Source organism: Nycticebus coucang, chromosome 18, assembly GCF_027406575.1.
Source record: "Nycticebus coucang isolate mNycCou1 chromosome 18, mNycCou1.pri, whole genome shotgun sequence".
NCBI lineage: Eukaryota > Metazoa > Chordata > Mammalia > Primates > Lorisidae > Nycticebus > Nycticebus coucang.
In genome coordinates, this window is record NC_069797.1 from 18,399,628 (window position 1) to 18,422,489 (window position 22,862).

The window sequence follows — 22,862 nt, forward strand, 5'->3', positions numbered from 1 at the left end:
GACTGGGTGGGAGACAGCCCCAGATAGATACCCCTCTACTGGGGCTGCCCAAGTACCACAGACTGTGGGGATTAAACAACAGAACATTTATTTTCTCACAGTTCTGATCCCTGGAAATCCAAAACCAAGATGCCATCAGGATGGGTGTCTGGTGAGGGCTCACTTCCTGGCTTGTAGATGGCAGCCTTCTTGCTGTGTCTTCATGGCCTTTCCTCCTATGCAGCCAGGACAGAGCGAGAGCTCTGGAGTCTCCCCATCTCCCCATGAGAGTCACCCTTATTGGATTAGGAGCCTATCCTTATGGCGTCATTTAACCTTCCCTATGTCCTTGAAGTTCCCATCTCCAAGTAGTTAACATGTGAATTTGGAGATGAACACAGTTCAGTCCATAACACAGGATGGATGCAGGGAAACCATTTAGGAGGTTACTGCATGGGCAGCGCCTGTGGCTCAGTCGGTAGGGTGCCGGCCCCATATACCGAGGGTGGTGGGTTCAAACCCGTCCCCGGCCAAATTGCAACCAAAAAATAGCCGGGTGTTGTGCCGGGCGCCTGTAGTCCCAGCTACTCGGGAGGCTGAGGCAAGAGAATCGCTTAAGCCCAGGAGTTGGAGGTTGCTGTGAGCTGTGTGAGGCCATGGCACTCTACCGAGGGCCATAAAGTGAGACTCTGTCTCTACAAAAAAAAAAAAAAAGAGGTTACTGCAGTAGAAGAGAGAAATGCAGGTAGCTTGGACTTGACAGTAAAGATGGAGGAACCCTGAGCAGAAAGGCCTACCAAGCCAGGCGCAGTGGCTCACGCCTGTAATCCTAGAACTCTGGGAAGCAGAATCTAGTGGATTGCTTGAGCACACAAGTTCAAGACCAGCCTGAGCAAGAGCAAGACCCCATCTAACAAACTAGCCAGGTAGGCTAGTTGTGGCAGGCGTCTGTAGTCCAGCTACTGGGGAGGCTGAACCAAGAGGATGGCTCAGAGTCCAAGAGTTTGAGGTTGCTGTGAGCTGTGAGCTATGACACCATGCACTCTACCCAAGGAAGGGAAAGGAGAGGAGAGGAGAGGAGAGGAGAGGAGAGGAGAGGAGAGGAAAGGAAAAAGAAAAGCCTACTGGACTCAGTGGGGGACTGCCTGGGGAGACAGGATGAAGAAGAGGGGTCAAGGACAATTCCCAAGATATGTCTACATCATAACCCCTGAACCCTAACCCTGTGAATGTGAACTTATTTGGGAAAAGGGTCTTTGCAAATATAATTAAATTGAGGATCTCAAGATGAGATCCTCCTGGATCATGCAGGAGGGTCTTACATCCAGAGATAAATCCCCTTATAAAAGACAAGAGGAGAAGGCACAGGCACAGAAAAAGGGAATGAAAGGAATTGTAGTGATGTGGCCACAAGAAGCCACCAGAAGCTGGAAAAGGCAAGGAAGGATCTTCCCTAGGGCCTTCAGAGGGCCAGCGGCCCTACTGACATCTTGACTTTGGATTTCTGGCCTCCAGAGCTGTGAAAGAATTAATTTCTCTAGTTTTGGGCCCCAGAGTTTGTGGTCATTTGCTAAGACAGCCCTAGGCAACCAACACAAAGAGCAAGTGACTGGGTAACAGGATCATTCATGGAGGGGCGTGCTCGGGGCTCAGGGCTTGGGGCTTGTGGAATAGGAGGAAGAGTGGAGTTCAGATTTGGAAATGTAGGACGTGTGATGGTTTTAAGATGTCAGGAGATGAAAGGGTAGCAGACAGGCTTACAGTAAATACTCAACAATCAATAGCTATTATCATTATTTGGTTTCGGGATACTCCTATATTAGAAGTGATTGCTCCGCTCAAGCACATCTGATTTTCCTGGTATCTTGGGGCAGGAAACAGATTTAACTTCTGCCAGCAGCACAGCAAAGCTCTGCGCTCTTCCCTTTGGACTTACCACCCCTGTTGGAACGTAAATATTTCCTGGTACAAAGTTCTATTTGAATCTCTTCTGGGCCTTTGGACTAAGATCAGGTGCAAAGTTCTATTTGTACTTCTTCACCTCAGGCTGATCAGGCCGATACCAACTTCACACCCACCCAGAAAGTCCACATCGCAACCATCCAGGGAGAGCTGGCGGGGGCCGGGGGAGAAGCCCAGTTTCCCTTCTCCGCTCCGTCCTCCCGCGCCCACCTGGCTCATTCGCAGCTGAAGTCCGCCATCTTGTGGACACACGCAGTCCTAACAGCCTCGCCCTAAACAGAAAATCAAAATCACAGAGACGGCCTCTTTTAATTGGTGCTAGAAGTCAAGGACATGGGTGCAGAAACTTTCTGGTCGTCAAAACAGCTAAGAGACAAGTACATTGGTGTCAAAGCAGGCCCTGAAGGATTGCCCCTTCAGCCTTTGGAGAATTGAGACCCTGGTCTGCAGATGACCCTGCCAGCCTTCTCCATTTGGTGAAAGGATGGCACCTAATTAGTGAAACGCTTCACTCAAGGGGGAGATAGCTGACGCCTGCAATGCCCAAGCCCCAGGTGCAGGCACATACCAGACTGAAGCCTGTTAGGAACCCCGCTGCACAGCAGGAGGTGAGCACAGGGCAAGCCAGGGAAGCTTCATCTATATTCACAGCCGCTCCCATTGCTCTCATCACCGCCTGAGCTCCACCTCCTGTCAGATCAGTAACAGCATTAGATTCTCATAGGAGCGTGAATCCTACAGTGAACTGCACATAGGAGGGAGAATCTAATGTCTGATGGAGACATTAGGTGGAGACGTAATACATTTGAATCATCTCCAAACCATCCACTCATCCCCCGCCCATCTGTAGAAAAATTGTCTTCTATGAAACCCATACCCTGTGCCAGAAAGTTTGGGGACCACTGGCCTACTCCACGTGCTACTTCACAAATGGGAGGCCTCTCCACGAGGTTAAAGACATCTAATTTCTGACTCACTTATTTCTCAAGTAATGTATTTAAAAGTTGGTCTATGCCCCAGTTTCTGTAACTATTTTTATCTACCTAATAGTAGATAAATGGATTAATAATAATCCATTATCTTCTACCTAATGGATTCTTGTGTGCACAGAATAAGTTAATATAGACAAAGTATTTCGAATACTGCCTACGCCAGTAAACTCAAGACATGTTAACTATTACACCCTCTACCATCAAACCCAATGTTCTTACAGCCTTTAAATATATTCCCTGCTCACAGTGCAATGGTGTTGATAACCAGGTACATCCAGGTGCTACAGAAAAGAAATAAAAGCATGAGTTATAATCCTTACCTCCTCAATCTGTGGCATAGTGCAGAGGCATGAACAATACATGTACCCAGGGAACAATTAGTGTAAGGAAAAACCTAAGTGCTATAAAAGGGGGGGGAAGCAAAAGTGTAAGGGGAAGCAGGAGACGAGCTTTCTCGTTCCGCCCTGAGGACAGCAGGGAGGCCCACCTGAGGCCAGGTAAACTACTTATGAAGGCTGACACTGTGGGGATGCTGTGCGAGGCACAGGCTATGAGGAGAAAGGTCCGACACATCCTCGGTGAGCTGACATACCTCCTACAGCCTGTTCACACCCATGTAGGCTCGGAAACTTGACTTTGCCATCACGGGAGAGAGGATGCGTTTTCCCTTCCCCACACACAGCCCCATTGGTTTTATCTCCTCTGTGGCGCTCGTTCACGCTTCTCACTCTCCATAGCCACTGCTATCCTGCTGGCCCTTGTTGCAAGCGCCCACGACCAGTCCTTGCTTTTTCTCTGGCTCTCCCCAACAGGTGCCCCGCACAGCAGCCCAAGCACACCTCTGATCTTGCGCTCTCTGCTCAGTGCTCCCGGGGCTGTTCAGTACGCTCAGGATGCAACCAGACTCCTTCCCTGCACCTCCCACTTGCTTCCTGCCACACCCTCCAAACCGGCAGGATCCGGGGCCTCCTTGCACATACGTCTCTCTCAGCCTTAAGCGCTGGTCCACAACATCTTCACCCACTCTCATTTATTCATTTTTCAGGGCACACCTTAAATCCACCTCCACAGGAAGTTTCTAGAACCCCTTGAAAAGGTCAGATGCTCCAGTTTCACACATTCCCAGAGCGTCCCTCACTTGCCCTTCACGGCACTCACCATGACTGCCAGCCATCAGTGCCTGCCTATTCATGTCATTAATGTTTAGTCTGTAAGCTCTACAAAGGCAAAGGCTGGGTCTCTCGTGTTCTTGGCCACATCCGCAGTTATTAGCATAGTGCCTGACACATAGCAAGTTCATATCCATATGCAGTAAAGGGGTGAAATAAATTGCCCAATGAGTGTTTTTTATCTATGGCGAACACAGAGTGGACAGAAATCCATGTGGAGGGTGCATTGAAATGTATTCTCTTTTTTTTTTTTTTTTTTTTTTGTAGAAACAGAGTCTCACTTTATGGCCCTCAGTAGAGTGCCATGGCGTCACACAGCTCACAGCAACCTCCAACTCCTGGGCTTACGCGATTCTCTTGCCTCAGCCTCCCGAGCAGCTGGGACTACAGGCGCCCGCCACAACACCCGGCTATTTTTTGGTTGCAGTTCAGCGGGGGCCGGGTTTGAACCCGCCACCCTCGGTATATGGGGCCGGCGCCTTATTGAAATGTATTCTAAGGGAACATTTGAGGAACATTTTTTATTGTCAACGAATATTTAAGCTTTAAGATTTTCACAGTACAAGCTGTTTTCATCCACAGTAGAAACCTGAGACGTTCATAGAGAACAGATGGGGTTCACAGAAACAAATCAATCCTCACTATGGTGAGCTGCACTTCGGATTTCAGATACTTGAGAAGAAGCTCATTTAGCCCAGAGAAGAATCCTTCCCTGTTCCCACTCTATACCCTTCCTTTCCCCAATATTTCCCACTCACAGGATCAGCAGAGCCTGGAAGGAGCATGGCCTGGCCTTTGCCAATCCTACTCACCATGGCAGTGGGTTCTTCTGCTACCTGCCTGTTCCTGGGAGGGAGGGAGGGATGTGGTTGGCCCCAAAGACCACACGTACCTAATGCTTGAGATGCTGATCCTAGAAGAAAAGGGAATGAACCCTGCTGAGGCCAAACCAACAGATAACCACTACAATGACCTTGAAGGTCCCAAACAACAATGACAATTATACATACAAAACTTCATGGTGGTTACATGGCACATAAGAGCTTAAAAGCGTTTTCATAACATTCTTTTCCTTCTAGGTATTACAATTATTCCCTGTATTACTTTGCAAGGACTGCCATAACAAAGTACCACAGATGAGGTGGCTTCCGTGACAGAAATTAACCCTCTCACAATTCTGGAGGTATCAGCAGGGTCTGTTCCCTCCGAGGCCTCTGTGCTTGGCTTGGGGATGGCCGTGTTCTCCCCGTGTCCTCACAGTCTTCCCTCTGTAACTGTCTATGTCCTAATCACCTCAACAACAGTCACATTGGATTAAGACCCACTCTAATTATCTCATTCTGACTTAATCATCTCTTTAAAGACCCTGTCTCTACGTACAGTCCCGTTCTGAGGTAGTGGGAGTTAGGGTTTCAACACATAAATTTGGGGTGGGGGGGCAGGTGCAATGGCTCACGCCTGTAATCCTAAACCTCTGGGAAGCCAAGGAGGGTGGATTGCCTGAGTTCAGGAGTTTGAGACCAGCCTTCGAAGGAGCAAGACACTGTCTCTAAAAAACAGCCAGGCATTGTGGCAGGCACCTGTATATAGTCCCAGCTACTTGGGAGGCTGAGGTAGGAGGATGGCTTGAGCCCAGGAGTTTGAGGTTGCTGTGAACTATAACACCACGGCACTCTACCCAGAATGACAAAGTGAGACTCTGTCTCAAAAAATAAATATAAATAAATAAACAAATTTTGAGGAGGGCACAATACAGTCCCTAACATTCTCTCTGCTTTCTTTCCATTTGAGGAACAGAAAATTGATGGTGGTCTTAGCTTGTTCCCAATCTCAGAACTGATTTAGAATCAGAACTTTAGCCAGTGGCAGGCCCTGCTGTCTTCACCACACCTCTGTTAACAGGTGTGTCCACCTCCCTGCAGTCAAACCCCTTCCTGAATCCTCTCAGGATATCTTCCTTCAGAGTTCTGGCACCAAGCACAGGGCACACCCGCAGACTTTGTCCGCATAATAAGTATTTCTTGAAAGGAATGAAACTGAAAAAAATTTAAAAAATTAAAAAAAAAAACCTGTCCTAAACAGTTTTCAGAGATTTAGCTAAAAGGAAAGAGGACAGGCACACAAGCTCCTGATTTGAAGTGCTAAAGACTCTTTAGAACAGCAAAAATGATGAAGCCTATGGATGTGCAAATGAGCCTGGGGAAGAACTAATCAGAAGGGTAAATTACCAAACAGAAAAAGACAAAAACAAGCCAGGGGAGAGCAGTGCATATTTCAGTGTGTTTAGTTCATAAGAAATTCATGAGCAATTTCGGAAATTTTGTTGGTTTTGGTGGTTGGAAAGAATTGTAAATATGTATAATATGTAAATACCTTTTATAATAAAAGCCCATGAAGATAAAGGAGGCTGTCTGCGAAAAGCTGTGAGCTGTATAAGATGTTAATGTAACTGTCGTCACTCTAGAAATTACCATAATGCTTACAGGGATTTGAAAGTTCCTGAGCTCTGGAAAGAAACGCTTAAATACTAACCAGAAAACACACACACACATATCTCTCTTTTTTTTTTTTTTCTGTTCCTTTCTTTCTTTTCTCCTTTTTCTTTTCAATGTTAGAAAGGTAGCCTTTGTGAAAATAGGCTTTGGAGTTATGCGACCTTAGGCAAGTCATCCAGTTCCTTCTAAGGACTCACTTTCCCCATCTGCGAAGCAGCCGGAAGGGACAACGCAGCAGGCACTCCAGCCACGCTGCCGCCCAGCTCGGCACGCACCGCCCAGCGGCCACTAGAGGGCCCTGGGGACCCGGACGGGGGCGGGGCGTCTCGGGTCGCGCCCCGCCCCTCCCTGCCCCGCGCGCTCCGCCCGGACCTGCTCCCTGCGCTCTGCCCCGCGCTCTCTCCGCAGATGGCGCCGGCTGCTAGGCCCTGGGCGCGGGCCCTGTGGCGGACCTGCAACTGGCTCATGGCCGCCTTCTTCGCGCTGGCGGCCTTTGTGCAGGTCAGGCGATGCCCGGACGGCGGGGAGGGCGGGGACGCGCGGGGCTCCGGGCCCTGGGCTGCGAGCTCCGCCACCAGTTCGGGTGTGCAGTGTAGACCCACAAGCCCGCAGAGTCGCAGGCGTGTTCAGTTTACGAGGAGGACGGGAATGAGGCTTACTTCTGGGGGACCCCCAGTCCCTCCCCTGCTCAGACACAGTTGCGTTCATGGCCGCAAGCCACACGCCCGCGAACCTGACGCGACCGCCCCTCTGTGTTCAGTCTGTGTTTAGACGCCCCGGGGCGCTGGGGCAGCGCGGGTCACTTTGAAGGGGACCTCCTTTGGCACCTTTCTTAACATAAACCCCGCGGATGAGACTGAACACGATTCAGGGTCTCGGATGAGGAAGCCGGGCAAAACCTTTCCAGCATAATTATCCTTTCCGGTCTGTCTTGGGACCTCTTCATAATTATTGCCCTCATTTCTTCAGACTGGAGCGTTCTTAAAATACCCCTTCCGGGTTTGAAGGGTTCTTTTCAGAGCTCCTGTGCAGTTCATTCCAAAAGTATGCGGCTGTACGTTAGGACCATCTGTTGTGTTCAGCCAGAAATCCCTTCAAACCAGCCTAGTCTGCTAGACTGTGTCTTGCTCAGATTTTGTATCCTCCGTGTCTAGGCAGTGTCTGGCACTGAACAAATGAGTAAAAAAGCAGACCAAATATAGGAACGGAGCGGGACCGGGTGTCTGCTAATGCTGTGACGTTTTGGCAATTCCAGGTAAATGATCCAGATGCCGAGCTGTGGGTGGTGAGTATGAGCTGCTTTTGACACTTACTTCCCTCCTTTCGGAAGAATTGTGAAACAGGCAAAACACACAGCTGTCTCTATTTGCCCTTCCTCCTTGCTTTATTTATTTGAAAACTTAGAAGTCAAACCCTTTGTAAGCTCTTTTTTCCTAAAGGGATCAGAGCGATAATGTAACGCGTGGTGTGTAAATTCCAAACTTTCTAGAAACAAAGGTCTTTCCACAGTATTCCCTTTGAATAGATGGCCCAGCTGAGGACCTAGAGACCACTCAGGATCAATTGAACCATTTCCTTAGGAGTTTCTAGCCAGAAACTCCAGCAAACTTTTGATTGTGAAATGCCAGGCCTAAAAGTTCTGTGGTTCTGCTGATTAAGTGAATAATATTTATAAAAGTAATTAAATCCCTTTAAATCTATGGTATTCATTTAACCAAAGCTGTGATTTGAACAATTAGAGCAGTGATTTTTCAGCAGTGGCACACTGGTGGGCCATGAGAGGAACTTAGTTGTGCTTCGAAAATTTTAAAGATCATTAATTAAACTATTTTTGAAAAAAGTTCAAGCACAGTGTTTTTTTACTATATTTTTAATCAACGTAATTTAAGTGTGCCGTGCAAGTTTAACTAGATTCAAGTGTGCTGTGAGATTTTAAAAAAGGTTGAAAAAACACTACATTAGAGAAATGCATGTCTCATACATTTTGCCAAATATTTGAATTTTGTCCTGATTCTTTCAATACAGATACACAAGACTGTCCAATATCCCTGAGATGATTTTTAGCTTTAGAATAATGTTCACCACGTGAGCAACACACATGGAAGCTTTTAGAATTATAATGCTAAATTCTAGTCCATTTCTTTAGTGCAGTGAAACCTCATTCTGATATTGCTTATTATCCAGATTAATATGCCTCCGAATCAAATCAAATTGCCTTTTTCTTGAGACTCTGACCTATATCTCAAGTTACAAGTATTATTTCCCCACAGATAGGTCTCAGACATCTAGCTTAATGTTGAATTTCCAAAACACTGCTAGATACACCCACCTATACATCGCACAGCTCCTCAGGCAGGCCCAAGATCCTACCTGGTATCCTTCCCTGTATACCCACTCCTCTACCTGACTTGCCCATTTCTGTTATCAGCAGAATCATTCTCTGAGTCATCATGGTTCAAAACCTCAGTCACCTTTAATGTCTCTCTGTTCCTTAACCAGTGCCTTTGAGTGAGATCCCCTGAAAAGACAAAATAAGTTTGAGTTGAGGCTAAGGTGAGATAATCACTCAAGCCCAGGAGTGGAGGCTAAGGTGAGATAATCACTCAAGCCCAGGAGTGTGAGGTCAGCCTGGACAAAATAGCAAGACCCCTGTCTTTAATTAATTAAACTACAATCTAGGTTTAATGCTTATCTGTACAATCCCTGTACATTTCACCTTTAATGTCATGTTCAGATAATATAATATGAAGAATAGGCCTTACGTCCCCACAAACATGCTCTCTCATTCGCACTCCACCTTTGCTGCCTCCCACATGGACCCCTGAAACAGCTTCTCAGCCCTTCTGTCCACCTCACATCTCTTCTGCTCCTAAAACACTTTCTGTATGTTACCTTCTGCTTCAAAAACTTTTGTTACTTCCCCAAATCTCTTGAGTATAAATTCCCAACTTGGATTCAAGGCCTACCACATTATGACTCCATTCCATATTTGGTTGCTGAAACCTAATCCATCAATAATAGTTAATGTGCTTTGACTCTAGAATTCCTGTGTGTCATACTATAGCCAAATTTTAAGGACTATCTCAAATGCTGTCTCACCCACAAAGATCTTTCTGCCTCTTTCCTGTAGGTTCCCACAATTCTTCCTTTGAACCTCTTGATAGCACTAACATGTTTGGCCTCACACTGGAGTTGGCTACCAGCTCCCAGGAGAACAAGGGCCAATCTTCTGTCTTCTTGTTAGCCTTCAGGCAACCTAATGGAGTACCTCCCTGATAGAAATCCTTCCTGCGGTTCGTCTCCTGTAGCTCAGTGGCTAGGGCACCAGCCATATACAGCGGAGCTGGCGGGTCTGAACCCAGCCTGGGCCTGCCGAACAACAATGACAATTACAACAACAACAACAACAAAAAAAAAAATAGCAAAGCATTGTGGCAGGCGCCTATAATCTCAGCTACTTGGGAGGCTGAGGCAAGAGAATCGCTTAAGCCCAAGAGAGTTTGAGGTTGCTATGAGCTGTGACACCACGGCAACATAGTGTATTGACTCTTGAATGAATGGATGAGGAGAGGAAGGCATACTAGGTTACGGGGTCTGGACCTGGTCTATACCCAACTCATTTCCATGTTCCCCACCTCACCTTGCAAGCAGACTTGGTAAGTGCTACAAAAGCAGAGACTACCACTTCCTTGGTCATTTCTGAAACTGGAGGGTGTATTGGAGCACACCAGCCGCTCATCTTACCTTTCTTTACTTCCTAGACACCTTTGAACATCTCCTATATTAGGCACACGTCTTAAGCCACATTATCTCCTCTCTTTTTGCTAATAGGTGATGTACACGATACCTGCAGTACTGACCCTGCTTGTGGGATTTAATCCTCTTGTCACAGGTATAAACCTTTAATTTTGAATGGAGATACAAAAAATCAGATTTCCTTATAACAATGAGAGTCTATCCTCCCGACTCCCAGGAAGAAAAAGGGGTTCCCTAGGCCTTTCTGTTCATTTCTGATAGTAAGAGGGGATAATTCTAATCTAGCTTATCCTTACCATCTTCTGGAAAACATTATGAGGGTCTTCTATACTAAACCCTTCTTTACCAATTTAGACCAAACACCTCTGATACTGATGTGAAATCGTAGTTATGCAGTTTAACCCATGAGAGAGAAGGATTTCTGTCACTGCATTGATTTCTTAAGGCACCACACTAACAATCTAAGTGTTAATTTTGTGTCCCCTTACTCAGTGGCAATCAATGCCTATTATATATTTTCTCTTTATAACCTAGTTCGACTCATTTTTGTATGCATTTTTCTCAGAGTAACGCCATTCCAGTTAATCATTTTCTTATTTTGATTTATTCAATACCTGTGTATGTAAACCAGTACCCAAATTTATTATAGAAATTGTTTATAATGTCTGTAAAAAAAATATAGATTTTTCATTAATATATGTTGCTTTTCCTAATCTCCCTATGTATTATCAAGGTATTTACAGCAGTGTATTGCCTGCTTCTAGGCTGGGGGATCATGGTTTTAAAACAGGATCATGGTTTATGCATCTTTGTGCAAGCCTAGCCTACATTTATATCAATCTGGGCTGCTATAACAAAAATATCATAGACTGGGTGGCTCATGAAAAACAGAAATTGATTTCTCCTAGTCTTGGAAGCTGGAAGGTCCAAGATCAAGATGCCAAAAGATTCGATGTCTGGTGAGGGCCTATACCTGGTTCATGGGTATTGTCCTCTCTCTGTGACCTCACATGGTGGAAGGGGTAAAGGAACTTTCTCAGATCTCTTTTATAAGGGCACTAATCTCATTCATGAGGGTGCCACCCTCATGAACTATCTATCTCCCAAAGGCCCCACCTCCCAATACCACCACCTTGGGGGTTAGGATTTCAACGTATGGATTTGGGGGGACACAAATATTCAGTTCATATATATGGCCAGGCACATAGTAAGTACTTGATGTTTGCCAAAGGAATGAATGGCTGTAAAACAGGATTTGCTATATATTTATTCTGTAACCTGCTTCTTGGACACCTCACATGTATATTCCAGGGGTGTATACATGTAAAAAAAAAAAAATCTACTTAAGATAGCTCACAGGCTACCTAGCTCAATGCTGGACAAAGTGTAGCTGCTTCACTTTTTATGGCCCTAAAAACCTCTCAATCAACTTTAAGTTAGGCAGTTTTATAGTATAAAATGGTGTCTTAGAAAAACATACATTTATACTGGTTATTAACATTTTCTTTTTTTTTTTTTTTTTTTGGCCGGGGCTGGGTTTGAACCCGCCACCTCCGGCATATGGGACCGGCGCCCTACTCCTTGAGCCACAGGCACTGCCCCTATTAACATTTTCTTATTAGTGGGAACTATTCGTTCTGATAGATTATTTTTCACTTTCTTTAAAATAGCTCTTAGTAGCTTGAACATTCTCAGGAGCCTTAGAATAAAAAGCAACAATTCCTAGCTGGATAGGGAAAATTCTAGCTCCCTAGATGCCTGTGTTCCTCATAGGCCCCTAGAATTCTTGTCTGTGTCTTTAAGGTGGATCAGTTAGGGCTGCTTGAGTTACAAACTAGGAAAAAAAAAAGAAAAAAAAAAAACCTCAATTCAAATGTGCAATGAGCTAAGAGAGAAACAGGTTGGTAAGTTTACAGGAAGGGCTGGGGAGGTGCTGGCTTCAGGCACTGGTGATCCCTGAACTTCACCCCTGGCTCTGCAAGGCAGCCTGGCAGCTCCAAGTTCACTTCTTCACCACACCAAGTCCAACAGGAATTAGACTCTGTTTCTTCACTCCGTCAACATGAGAAGCAAGTGGTGGCTCCTGAATCATTGTCTGTTTGTCCTGAGCCAAATCAATGTGGCTGAGGGGATGAGTGCATTGATCGACCTGGCTAAGGTCCAGTTTGCCAGGACACACAGACTGGGGGTGGGAAGCGTGGATCCCCAAAGAAAATGAGGCTAGTCATCATAGGAAGAGGAGGTTATGTTTATAATTGGTGACCTCTGTGTTGTCCCTCAAAAAAAAAAAAAAAAAAGAAAGTAAAGGTGTTCTGGACCCTTTTTCTGAACGCAGACTGGTGGAATAGGTGCAGAGATCATTTTCCTGTGGGATGTGATTCCATTACAAACAGCATCAGGATGTCTGTTTTTAGGTAACATTATTTGGAAGAGCATCTCTGCGATACACATATTCTTTTGTGTGGTGTGGGCTGTCGGCTTGGCATACCACCTCCTGCTTCACACACAACAGCACATCTTACACGAGGAAGAAGGCAGGTGAGCAGTGGCTTTTTGCCCTTTGGAAGGGTGGGATAGAACTGAGAAATCTTGCATTCCTTTGTAAGACTGTATCTGTGTAGCATGATGATTGAATTCTTTCAACTATACCAGGAGAGGAAGAAAATGTATTATCTCCTTTATAAGCTGAAGGAACTAAGGAAGTGATGGAGCCAGAATTCAAACCCAGCATTGCCTGTCAGACGCCATCATTACTGGGACAGGTAGCCATTGCATAATACACTACGATTTCATTATTCTGCAGTCGACCTTGGCCTCCTGGTGGCTAGCAGCAGTGCTATGCAGTAACACTCAGTCCAGTTGCCATCATAACTCTGTCGGCATTCTTACTGATTCTGGTTTAAGCCAGAATCTTATCTACCAAGTGTGATCACCCACCTCAGAGGCCAGGATTTGAAGTCAAGCTCTGTTAGACTTGGGTGGAATGTCTCGTGTCATGTCCTCCCTTCGTCACCACCACCTGTTCCTATTTTATCACCTCTTGCTTCCTGCCACCCTTGACCTCCTTGGCATGGTGAATAGCCCCTTTCCCTCCTTTTTACCCCCTCCCCCCCCCCCCCGATGACATCTGCCAACACCAAAATTCAGAGACCTGTTAAGGTCAGCATCCCTGAGAAGTGCTGCTTTGTTCTAGGCTCTAATCTTTTAGACAACTGGAGAGCCAGTCAGGCTGGGTCTGTGGATGGGAAGGTAGAGCAAATGGGTTGAAGCAGCATGAAGCCCATGGATTATGGTGAACTCAGGGTGAGGCTTCTAGTGGAACTGTGGCTGACTGTGATAATTTTTTAATTGTATTATAATGCATGTATCTAGGCCAGGCATGGTGGCCCACACCTGTAAACCTAGCACTCTGGGAGGCCAAAGTGAGCTCAAGAGTGCAAACCTGGTCTCTTAAAAAAACCTAGAAAATCCAGCAGATCATTGTGGTCTGTGTAGTCCCAGCTGTTTGGGAGGCTGAGGCAGGATGATTTGCTGAGCCCAGGAGTTTGAGGTTGCTGTGAGGTAGGCTGATCCCACGGCACTCTATCCAAGACGACAGAGTAAGACTCTGTCTCAATAGAAAAAAAAAAAGATACATATAGAAGCACATACCCACCCCAAAATTATAGTCTGATTCATACTACAAATCATTCTCCTAAGAAGTGACTCAATCTCATGTGAAAATAATGACTGATCAGCCCAATTCATAATTGCTGAGTCATGGAAGAAGCCCAAGTGCCCATCGACGTATGAATGGACTAGCAAATTGTGGTACACGTATACCATGGAATATTATGCAGCCTTAAAGAAAGATGGAGACTTTACCTCTTTCATGTTTACATGGATGGAGCTGGAACATATTCTTCTTAGCAAAGTATCTCAGGAATGGAAGAAAAAGTATCCAATGTACTCAGCCCTACTATGAAGCTAAATTATAGCTTTTACACGAAGGCTATAACCCAACTATAGCACAAGACTATGGGGAAAGGGCCAAGGAAGGGGAAGGGAGGGGGGAGGTTAGGGTGGAAGGAGGGTAATGGGCGGGGCCACACCTACAGTGCATCTTAGAATGGGTACAGGCAAAACTTACTAAACGCAGAATACAAATGTCTACATACAGCAACTAAGAAAATGCCATGAAGGCTACATTGAACAGTTTGATGAGAATATTTCAGATTGTATATGAAACCAGCACATTGTACCCCTTGATTGCACTATGTACACAGCTATGATTTAACAATAAAAATAAATAAATTAATTAAAAAAAAGAAAATAATGACTGATCAAATCTGGTATTGTTTCTTAATTGTACTGTTCCTTCCAATGACTTGAAATAAGTGATATATATCTGTGTGGGTTTTTAAATATTCATTTAATTTTGTGAAGGTATACTTATAAGTTGGGGAACAGTCATGGATCTCATATCTGCCTCTTAAGATGAAATTTATTTTTATATAAGCCTTTAAACTGTCTGAAAAAAAGTAATTTATGAATCACAGCTAGACTTAAAAGCATTCTGTAGATGCCATATATCTTGGGGATACCAAGTAGTCGAAAAGTGTGATAATATGAATCTCACTTGCAGCCACTTCAAAAATATGAAATGTATGCTCATTTATAGGGAGCTGTCTGGTCTGGTGATTATCACAGCATGGATGAGTCTATGCCACAGTTCCTCAAAGTAAGTATTTAACTCATCACTTAAAATCAGATGTCCTCAAGGTTAGTAAGATCAGGTAGTAAGTGAAAATACTGACACATAAGTAAAAACAGGAATCTTAGAAAGAAATCTTTCCTTTTCCTTAGGGAAGATAAGAACAGTTGATTTGAAGTTTCGTGATCACTCATGTTCATGAATACCATAGTTTTCTATGTGGCTCAGTGTAGTCAGAGGCAATTGCCAGCCTAAAAGATGTTCTTCTGGGGGAAGGAAAATGGTCTACATGGGAAGCTTGAAGATTCAAGAAAGAATGAAGAGCAAAGAAAATATAAATGTGTGAATACGTATAAGTGAATATTAACTTATAAGACAATAATCATGATGTTTTGTGGGTTTAAACATACACTGGATAAAAATACTTAGCCATAGTAGCATGTAAATTGGAAGGGGAGAAATGGAGTTAATGTGTTCCAGGGTTCTTTAATTGTCCAGGAAGAGATAAAAGTACAAATTTGTATTAGACCAGGATAAGTCAAGGGTTCATTACATAATCCTTGAATATGAGAAGGCAAGAAAAGTGACTGGGGAAAAACAGAACAAATGAGATAAATGGGAAGGATATGTTAAGAAAGAAATTCAAGGGCGGCGCCTGTGGCTCAGTCGGTAAGGCTCCAGCCCCATATACCAAGGGTGGCGGGTTCAAACCCGGCCCCAGCCAAACTGCATCCAAAAAATAGCCGGGTGTTGTGGCGGGCGCCTGTAGTCCCAGCTACTCGGGAGGCTGAGGCAAGAGAATCGCTTAAGCCCAGGAGTTGGAGGTTGCTGTAAGCTGTGTGAGGCCACGGCACTCTACTGAGGGCCATAAAGTGAGACTCTGTCTCTCGAAAAAAGAAAGAAAGAAATTTAAAGCCAAAGAGACTAGAAATACATTAACTGTGAATGTATAAAATATTCCAGTTGCATCAAAGATGTTCAAAGGGTATAAAACGCTTAAAACCCCAACTCTACACTGTTTACAAATGATAACTCTTAAATATATAGATACAGAAAGATTTAAAGTCAAAAGATGGAAAAAATTTGCTATAAAAATACCAACCAAATGAAAGCCAGTATAGCAATTTTTTTTTTTTTTTGAAATTTATTTATTTATTTTTGGTTACAGCCATCATGGTTGTTTGGCAGGCCCGGGCTGGATTTGAGCCCATCAGCTCAGGTGTATGTGGCTGGTCTCTTAGCTGCTTGAGCCACAGGCGCTGAGCTACCAGTATAGCAATGTTAATAATAAAATAGACTTTAAGACAATTATTAGAGAAAAACATTTTTAAATATTTTAAATATATATATATATTTTTTTTTTTTGTAGAGACAGAGTCTCACTGTACCGCCCTCGGGTAGAGTGCCGTGGCGTCACACGGCTCACAGCAACCTCTAACTCTTGGGCTTAGCGATTCTCTTGCCTCAGCCTCCCGAGCAGCTGGGACTAGAGGCGCCCGCCACAACGCCCGGCTATTTTTCTGTTGCAGTTTGGCCGGGGCTGGGTCCGAACCCGCCACCCTCGGTATATGGGGCCGGCGCCCTACTCACTGAGCCACAGGCGCCGCCCAATATATTTTTTAATATTTTATTTTGAAAATTTTCAAACATATTGAAAGGTGGAGAGGCTAATAAAATAAATCAGATGTACCAAATCACCCAGCTTCAACAATTATCAATATGTCCGATCTTGTTTCATCTAAACCATTTTCTTTCTTCACTCCAGACTGCTAGGCTATTGGGAAATAAATTCCAGACATCATATTGTTTCCTCCATATTTCAGAATGTATCTGTAAATGAAAAGCATTTCGAAACTAACCTCTCTACTATCATACAAAAACTACAGGAACAATTACTCTTATATATTATGAGTTTTCTAGTCACTGTTTAGATTTCCCTGGTATCTTATAAATGCTTGTCTCTTTGTACCTTGTAATTCCTATAAATTGGTGGTTAAATCTAAAAGTTTAATAGGTTCTGGTATCATAATTATTATTTGTTACAGACTACTTTATGTTAAATAATGGTACTATGTACTTCCATCACAATATACATAGTACCTACCTGCTTCTCTGTGATATTAATAGTCTTTGATGATTATTGCCTAAATCTGTTAATTCATTCGGGTTGCAAAATAGTGATATTCTAATTATATCATTACTTGTTTACTAGCTGGAAAACATCTATAAAGAGAAACTTCCACTTACTGATTCTTGACTACTCTGCGATATATATCAGAAGCAGAAAAGGAAAGGAAAAGGGAGTTGACTTGCTCCCTTTATTTACCAGTTTTGTTTTGTTTTTTTCTTTGAGACAGAATATCACTTTGTCGCCCTTGGTGGGGTGCCATGGCATCATAGCTCACACAGCGCCTGTGGCTCAGTCAGTAAGGCACTGGCCCCATATACCAAGGGTGGCGGGTTCAAACCCAGCCTTGGCTGAACTGCAACCAAAAAATAGCTGGGCGTTGTGGCGGGCGCCTGTAGTCCCAGCTACTCGGGAGGCTGAGGCAAGAGAATCGCTTGAGCCCAGGAGTTGGAGGTTGCTGTGAGCTGTGTGATGCCACGGCACTCTACCGAGGGCCATAAAGTGAGACTCTGTCTCTACAAAAAAAAAAAAAAAAACAAAAACTCTTAGGCTTAAGCAATCCTCATTTTTTTAGAGGGGGATCTCACTCTTGTTCAGGCTGGTCTCAAACTCCTGAGTTCAAGAGATCCTCCTTCCTCAGCCTTCCAGAGTGCTAGGATTACAGGCATCAGCCACCATGCCCAGTCTTGTTCCATTTTGTATTCCCCCAGCAATGGATATGAGTGCCTCTTTCCCCGTAGCCTTGCCAACAGAGTATATAGTCAAAATCTTAAACGTTTACTAATCAGATAGCTGAGAAATGAGTAGTTTTAACTCTCACATCTCTTATTAAGAGCAAAGGGGAGCACATTTTCCATATGAGTAAGAGCCATTTGCATTTTTTTCTATAAAATGTTGGTCTATTTCTGCGAAATGTAGGTTTAATCTGATTCTTAACTAAAGTTGTTGGTCTTCTCTATTTTTAGAAGCTCTTTATCTGTATGTAAGCTGAAAATGTTATTTTGTAGTTTGATAATGTCCTTTTACTTATGCAAAGTATACTTTGCTATGAAAAAAGCTTTCATGGTTAATTTTTAATGTAACCAGATTTATCAATCTTTTTCCTTATGACTTCTAGATGGAAAAGCATCGTTAGAAAAACTTCCTCACTCTCTGGTTGTAAAGTATCTCACCTAAGTCTTCTTCTAACACATGTATGCACACTGTGTTCTTATGAACACGGTAACTGGTAAATAAAGGGAGCAAGTCAACTACCTTTTCCTTTCCTTTTCTTCTTCATAAACTTCTGTGTTCTTTTAACACACTTAAATATTTGATCTATGGGGTTCCAACCTTTTTATTTCTCTCCTATACATTGATAAAAGAGTTGTCTTGGGCCACACATTAAATACACAAACAATAAGGAAAGCCGATTAGAAAAAAAAAGTCTTTGCATACTTTTCTTGATATTTAACACTACAGATAAAGAAAAGAAGTCCTCAGAAATCAGCATGCTGCTGTGGGCCACATGGTGGACACCTCTGAAATTTATCCCAGTGTAATGGTTATTTAGAACGAGTCCATTTTTATATGGCTATCTGGTTATCTCAACACCACTTTTATTTTATTTTATTTTATTTTATTTTATTTTATTTTAGGAGATAAGTCTTACTCCTTTGCCCAGGCTATAGAGCTATGGCAGCATCTTAGCTCACAACTTCAAACTCTTAGGATCAAACTCCTCCTTCAGCTTCTTAATTAGCTGGAACTACAGGTACATGCCACCACAACCATCTAAATTTTTTATAAAGACAGAGTCTCAATTTGTTGTTCAGGCTGGTCTTGAACTCTTAGCCACAAGCAATCTTCCTGCGTTGGCCTCTCGAAGTGCTAGGATTACAGACATAAGGCATCACACCTGGCCTAAATATCACTTATTTAAAGGTGGAATTAAGATGCCAAAGAGAGACACATTTTAATGACAAAAGATCCAGTTCATCAAGAAGATATAACAGGTCAGGTGCGGTGGCTCATGCCTGCAATCCTAACACTCTGGGGAGGCTGAGGCAGATGGATAACCTGAGCTCAGGAGTTCAAGACCAGCCTGAGCAAAAGTGAGATCCCCATCTCTACTAAAAATAGAAAAAACTAGCCAGGTGTGGTGGTGGGTGTCTAGTCCCAGATACTTGGGAGACTGAGGCAAGAGGATCACTTGAGTCCAAGAGTTTGAGGTTGCTGTGAGCTATGATGCCATGGTACTCTACTCAAAAAAAGAAAAGAAAAATTTTTTAAACAGAACACTAAAGATCATTAGGAAAAGATTGATTTTAACATAGTCTAGTTAATCGATGACTTCGGTTCTTCAAAAAACATCATGGAGTGGCAGAAGATATTTGTAAACAAGGATTTCTATTAAGAATATATATAAAGAATTTCTACAAATGAGTGAGTTATACTGGAGTAAAACAAGAAAGCAGACTAAAATATGATATCTTTTACCAACTCAGTCTTCATACTTATTTGCAAAGCAATTCATGATTTTTATTGGATTTTTATTTATAATAGTTTTTGTGTCTTTATAGGAATCCAGCTGGTGGAAGAATTCAGTTGGTTATTGCCACTGTAATCACTCTTTTCCCATTTGTCTCATGGGTCTACATATATATAAACAAGGACATTCGGTCCTCCTGGCCAACTCACTGCAAGACAGTAATTTAAATGACTTGAAGAATCCTGTTATTAAAATAAACATTTTCAGTCAATGTTTTATAAACATTTGGGGTAGCCATCCAGTTTTGCAGGAGTTTATTTCAGGTCATTTGGGCAAATAGAGTTTGGGTTGTTTTTTAAATCCTAAGAACTTTTTAAGGTTGCCTACAATTCAATGTAAGATTGGATGGGACTAGTTAAGAAATAGGGTGTGGTATTCTCTGGAAGTCTTTCTGAAAGTTATTGTGTATCCACTTTATGGGGGCAAGACATGATTGCAAGAGGGACTTTACCTAACAATTGCAATCAGTGTAACCTGGCTTATTGTACCCTCAATGAATCCCCAACAATAAAAAAAAAAAAAGTTATTGTGTATCATAGGGTAGTGGAAAAGGCATAGAACAAAGGTTTAAAAATGTGAGTTCTAATTCAACTCCTCTCTACCCATGTGATTTGGGAAAATATATAAAATAGGATCTACTTACACAGTTGCAAAGATCAAATCAGAAAATACAAAAACATTCTAAAAATATGGAAGTGCTTGCCAAGATTACAAAGGGCCTACTCATGATTAAAAGAGAGGGAAGCGAGGTTTGGGTAACGTACTAAAATAGAGGTTCCAGGGCGGCGCCTGTGGCTCAGTCGGTAGGGAGCTGGCCCCATATACCGAGGGTGGCGGGTTCAAACCTGGCACCGGCTGAACTGCAAACCAAAAAATAGCTGGGTGCTGTGGCGGGCGCCTGTAGTCCCAGCTACTCAGGAGGCTGAGGCAAGAGAATCGCTTAAGCCCAGGAGTTGGAGGTTGCTGTGAGCTGTGTGATGCCATGGCACTCTATTGAGGGTGATAAAGTAAGACTCTTGTCTCTACAAAAAAAAATAAAATAAAATAGAGGTTCCAGAAAGGGTGATACACTAATCTCAGTAGTTCCTGACCTGGTCTCATGAACTACAGAACTCTACTTGAAACCAAGGCACAGGCATGTCTTGGAAAGAAAGGGAAGTGGATAGAATAAAGGCACTTGAGACCAATGAGGAAGGAAATAGGGAATGTTAATTACATTCTAAATGAGGAATAAGGCTCAAAATCTATATACATTCTTTTTAAACAGATGTCCGAAGTAAGCCCAGTGAGGCTTACTTTGAGAGCTGCACTCTCTAGGATGGGAACCACTAGCCACATGTTGCTGTGAAGCACCTGAAATTGGCTAGACTAAGAAAGTAAATTTTAATTTTTTTCATTCTCATTTTAATCTAAAAACTGACAGTCAATTATCAGAAAACTTTAAGTGTGTGTGGAACAACTTGGGCATATGAATCTACTTTTCAATTAAAAAATATTGTAATATCTAAATACAGATCAAGTGTTCTTAATGAAAATTTAGCGTCCCAATGAGTAGGCTTTAAATATAAAATACACACTAGATTTTAAAGAATGGTACACAAAGAATGTAATTTTATATTGATCACATGTTGAAATACTTTAGATATATTAGGTTAAATATATCATTAAAATCGATTTTATGTTTCCATTAACGTTTTTTTCCATTTATGTTTTAAAATGTGACTGCTAGAATATTTTTAATTATTTCTGTTATTATTATTCTGCTTATACTATTATTTCTGCTTATCTTGCTTTTCTATTGGACAATCTCATTCTAGACAATCAGAATGGCAACTTTTTTACATTTGCTAGCATCAAACTCTGTAGTCAGATACTACAGATACTACTCTGTTTTATGAGATCTAGGAAATACATCACTCAGAATCAGCACCTTCCACGTATCAGAAGAGTGAAAATGAGTCTAGCATTTATTATAGTACTAAGTAGTCTATGAATATTTGTTAAAGGAGGTTCGTGTGTTTTGTTTTTGGCATAGTAGCCACGGAACAGTGAGAAATTCTCTGAGATTAAGATTTAAATGAGAGGCTGGGACAGTGGCTCACACCTATAATTCTACCACTCTGGGAGGCCGAGGCCGGTAGACTGCTTGAGCTCAGGAGTTCAGGACCAGCCTGAGCAACAGTGAGACCCCCATCTCTACTAACAATAGAAAAACTAACCAGGTGTCATGGCACCACCTGTAGTCCCATCTACTCTGGAGACTGGAGCAAGAGGGTGGCTTGAGCCCAAGAGTTTGAGGTTGCTATGAGCTATGGTACTCTACCCAGGGCAATGGAGTGCAACTCTGTCTCAAGAAAAAAAGGGTTTAGATGAGAGAAAAGGGAAAAAAATCTAGTTACTATTAAAATAGTGAAATTTATTTTAAGGGTCAGTAAAATACATGTAAAGGATTCGAGTTCTCCTGTATACATTTAAAAGCTTACATGGTATTTGCAGCTTTTATACCTCCTTTAATATGATCTACTGAAGTCACACACAAAGACACAGACTCATTTGCAAATTCTATCAGGCCCTACCCATCCTCCTAGTCACGCTTGCTTCTGTGCTTAAGAGACAGTCATGTTCAAGGTGTGCGTTCATTTCACCTGTGAATTCTGTGAATATTCATAGTCCCTTTTGCCCCTCCAGAGTTCAGCACGTAAAAGGCACTTTGGGTGGAGTACTGTCTTTTCAAGAGTCTTTATTAGAAAAATCTTCTTTTTTAATAGAAGTTAGGTATTATTAGTAAAGTTAACAGTTCTATTCAAAGCCCCCAGCTGTGGCTCAGCACCTGTAGCTCAGCAGCTAGGTCACCGGCCACATACACCAGAGCTGGCAGGTTCAAACGCAGCCTGGGCCTGCCAAACGACGACAACTACAATTAAAAAAAAAAAAAAAATAGCCAGGCATTGCAGTCCCAGCTACTTGGGAGGCTGGGGCAAGAGAATCACTTAAGCACCAGAGTTTGAGGTTGCTGTGAGCTGTGACACCACAGCACTCTACCAAGGGTGACATAGTGAGACTTTGTCTCAAAAAAAAAAAAAAAAGTTGTTACTTCCCATAGGTCCTCTTCTACCTCAGCCCCTCCTTATCTCCTGCCTAGACTGCCACGCAAATCT

The 22,862-nt window shown here is 43.0% G+C and overlaps 1 protein-coding gene across 6 annotated transcripts; it reads left to right on the forward strand.

Moving 5' to 3' along the window:
* The first annotated feature begins 6,961 nt into the window (after positions 1-6,961).
* TMEM220 (transmembrane protein 220) lies at positions 6,962-21,414 on the forward strand. Of its 6 annotated transcripts, none has more exons than XR_008375613.1 (8): positions 6,962-7,098; positions 7,853-7,882; positions 10,429-10,489; positions 12,768-12,891; positions 15,014-15,073; positions 17,400-17,472; positions 19,736-20,478; positions 20,755-21,413. XR_008375613.1 is itself a non-coding variant. In XM_053570095.1 (7 exons), exons 1-7 carry the CDS (start codon positions 7,006-7,008, stop codon positions 19,982-19,984), a joined length of 690 nt encoding a protein of 229 aa, XP_053426070.1. In that variant the 5' UTR covers positions 6,962-7,005; the 3' UTR covers positions 19,985-21,414. The 6 variants fall into 6 exon arrangements, 3 of the variants coding, with proteins under 3 accessions (XP_053426070.1, XP_053426072.1, XP_053426071.1); XR_008375614.1 differs by having other exon boundaries at positions 6,965-7,098; positions 7,752-7,882; XR_008375615.1 differs by lacking the exon at positions 7,853-7,882 and adding an exon at positions 7,752-7,852 and having other exon boundaries at positions 6,965-7,098.
* Positions 21,415-22,862: the final 1,448 nt, after the last annotated feature.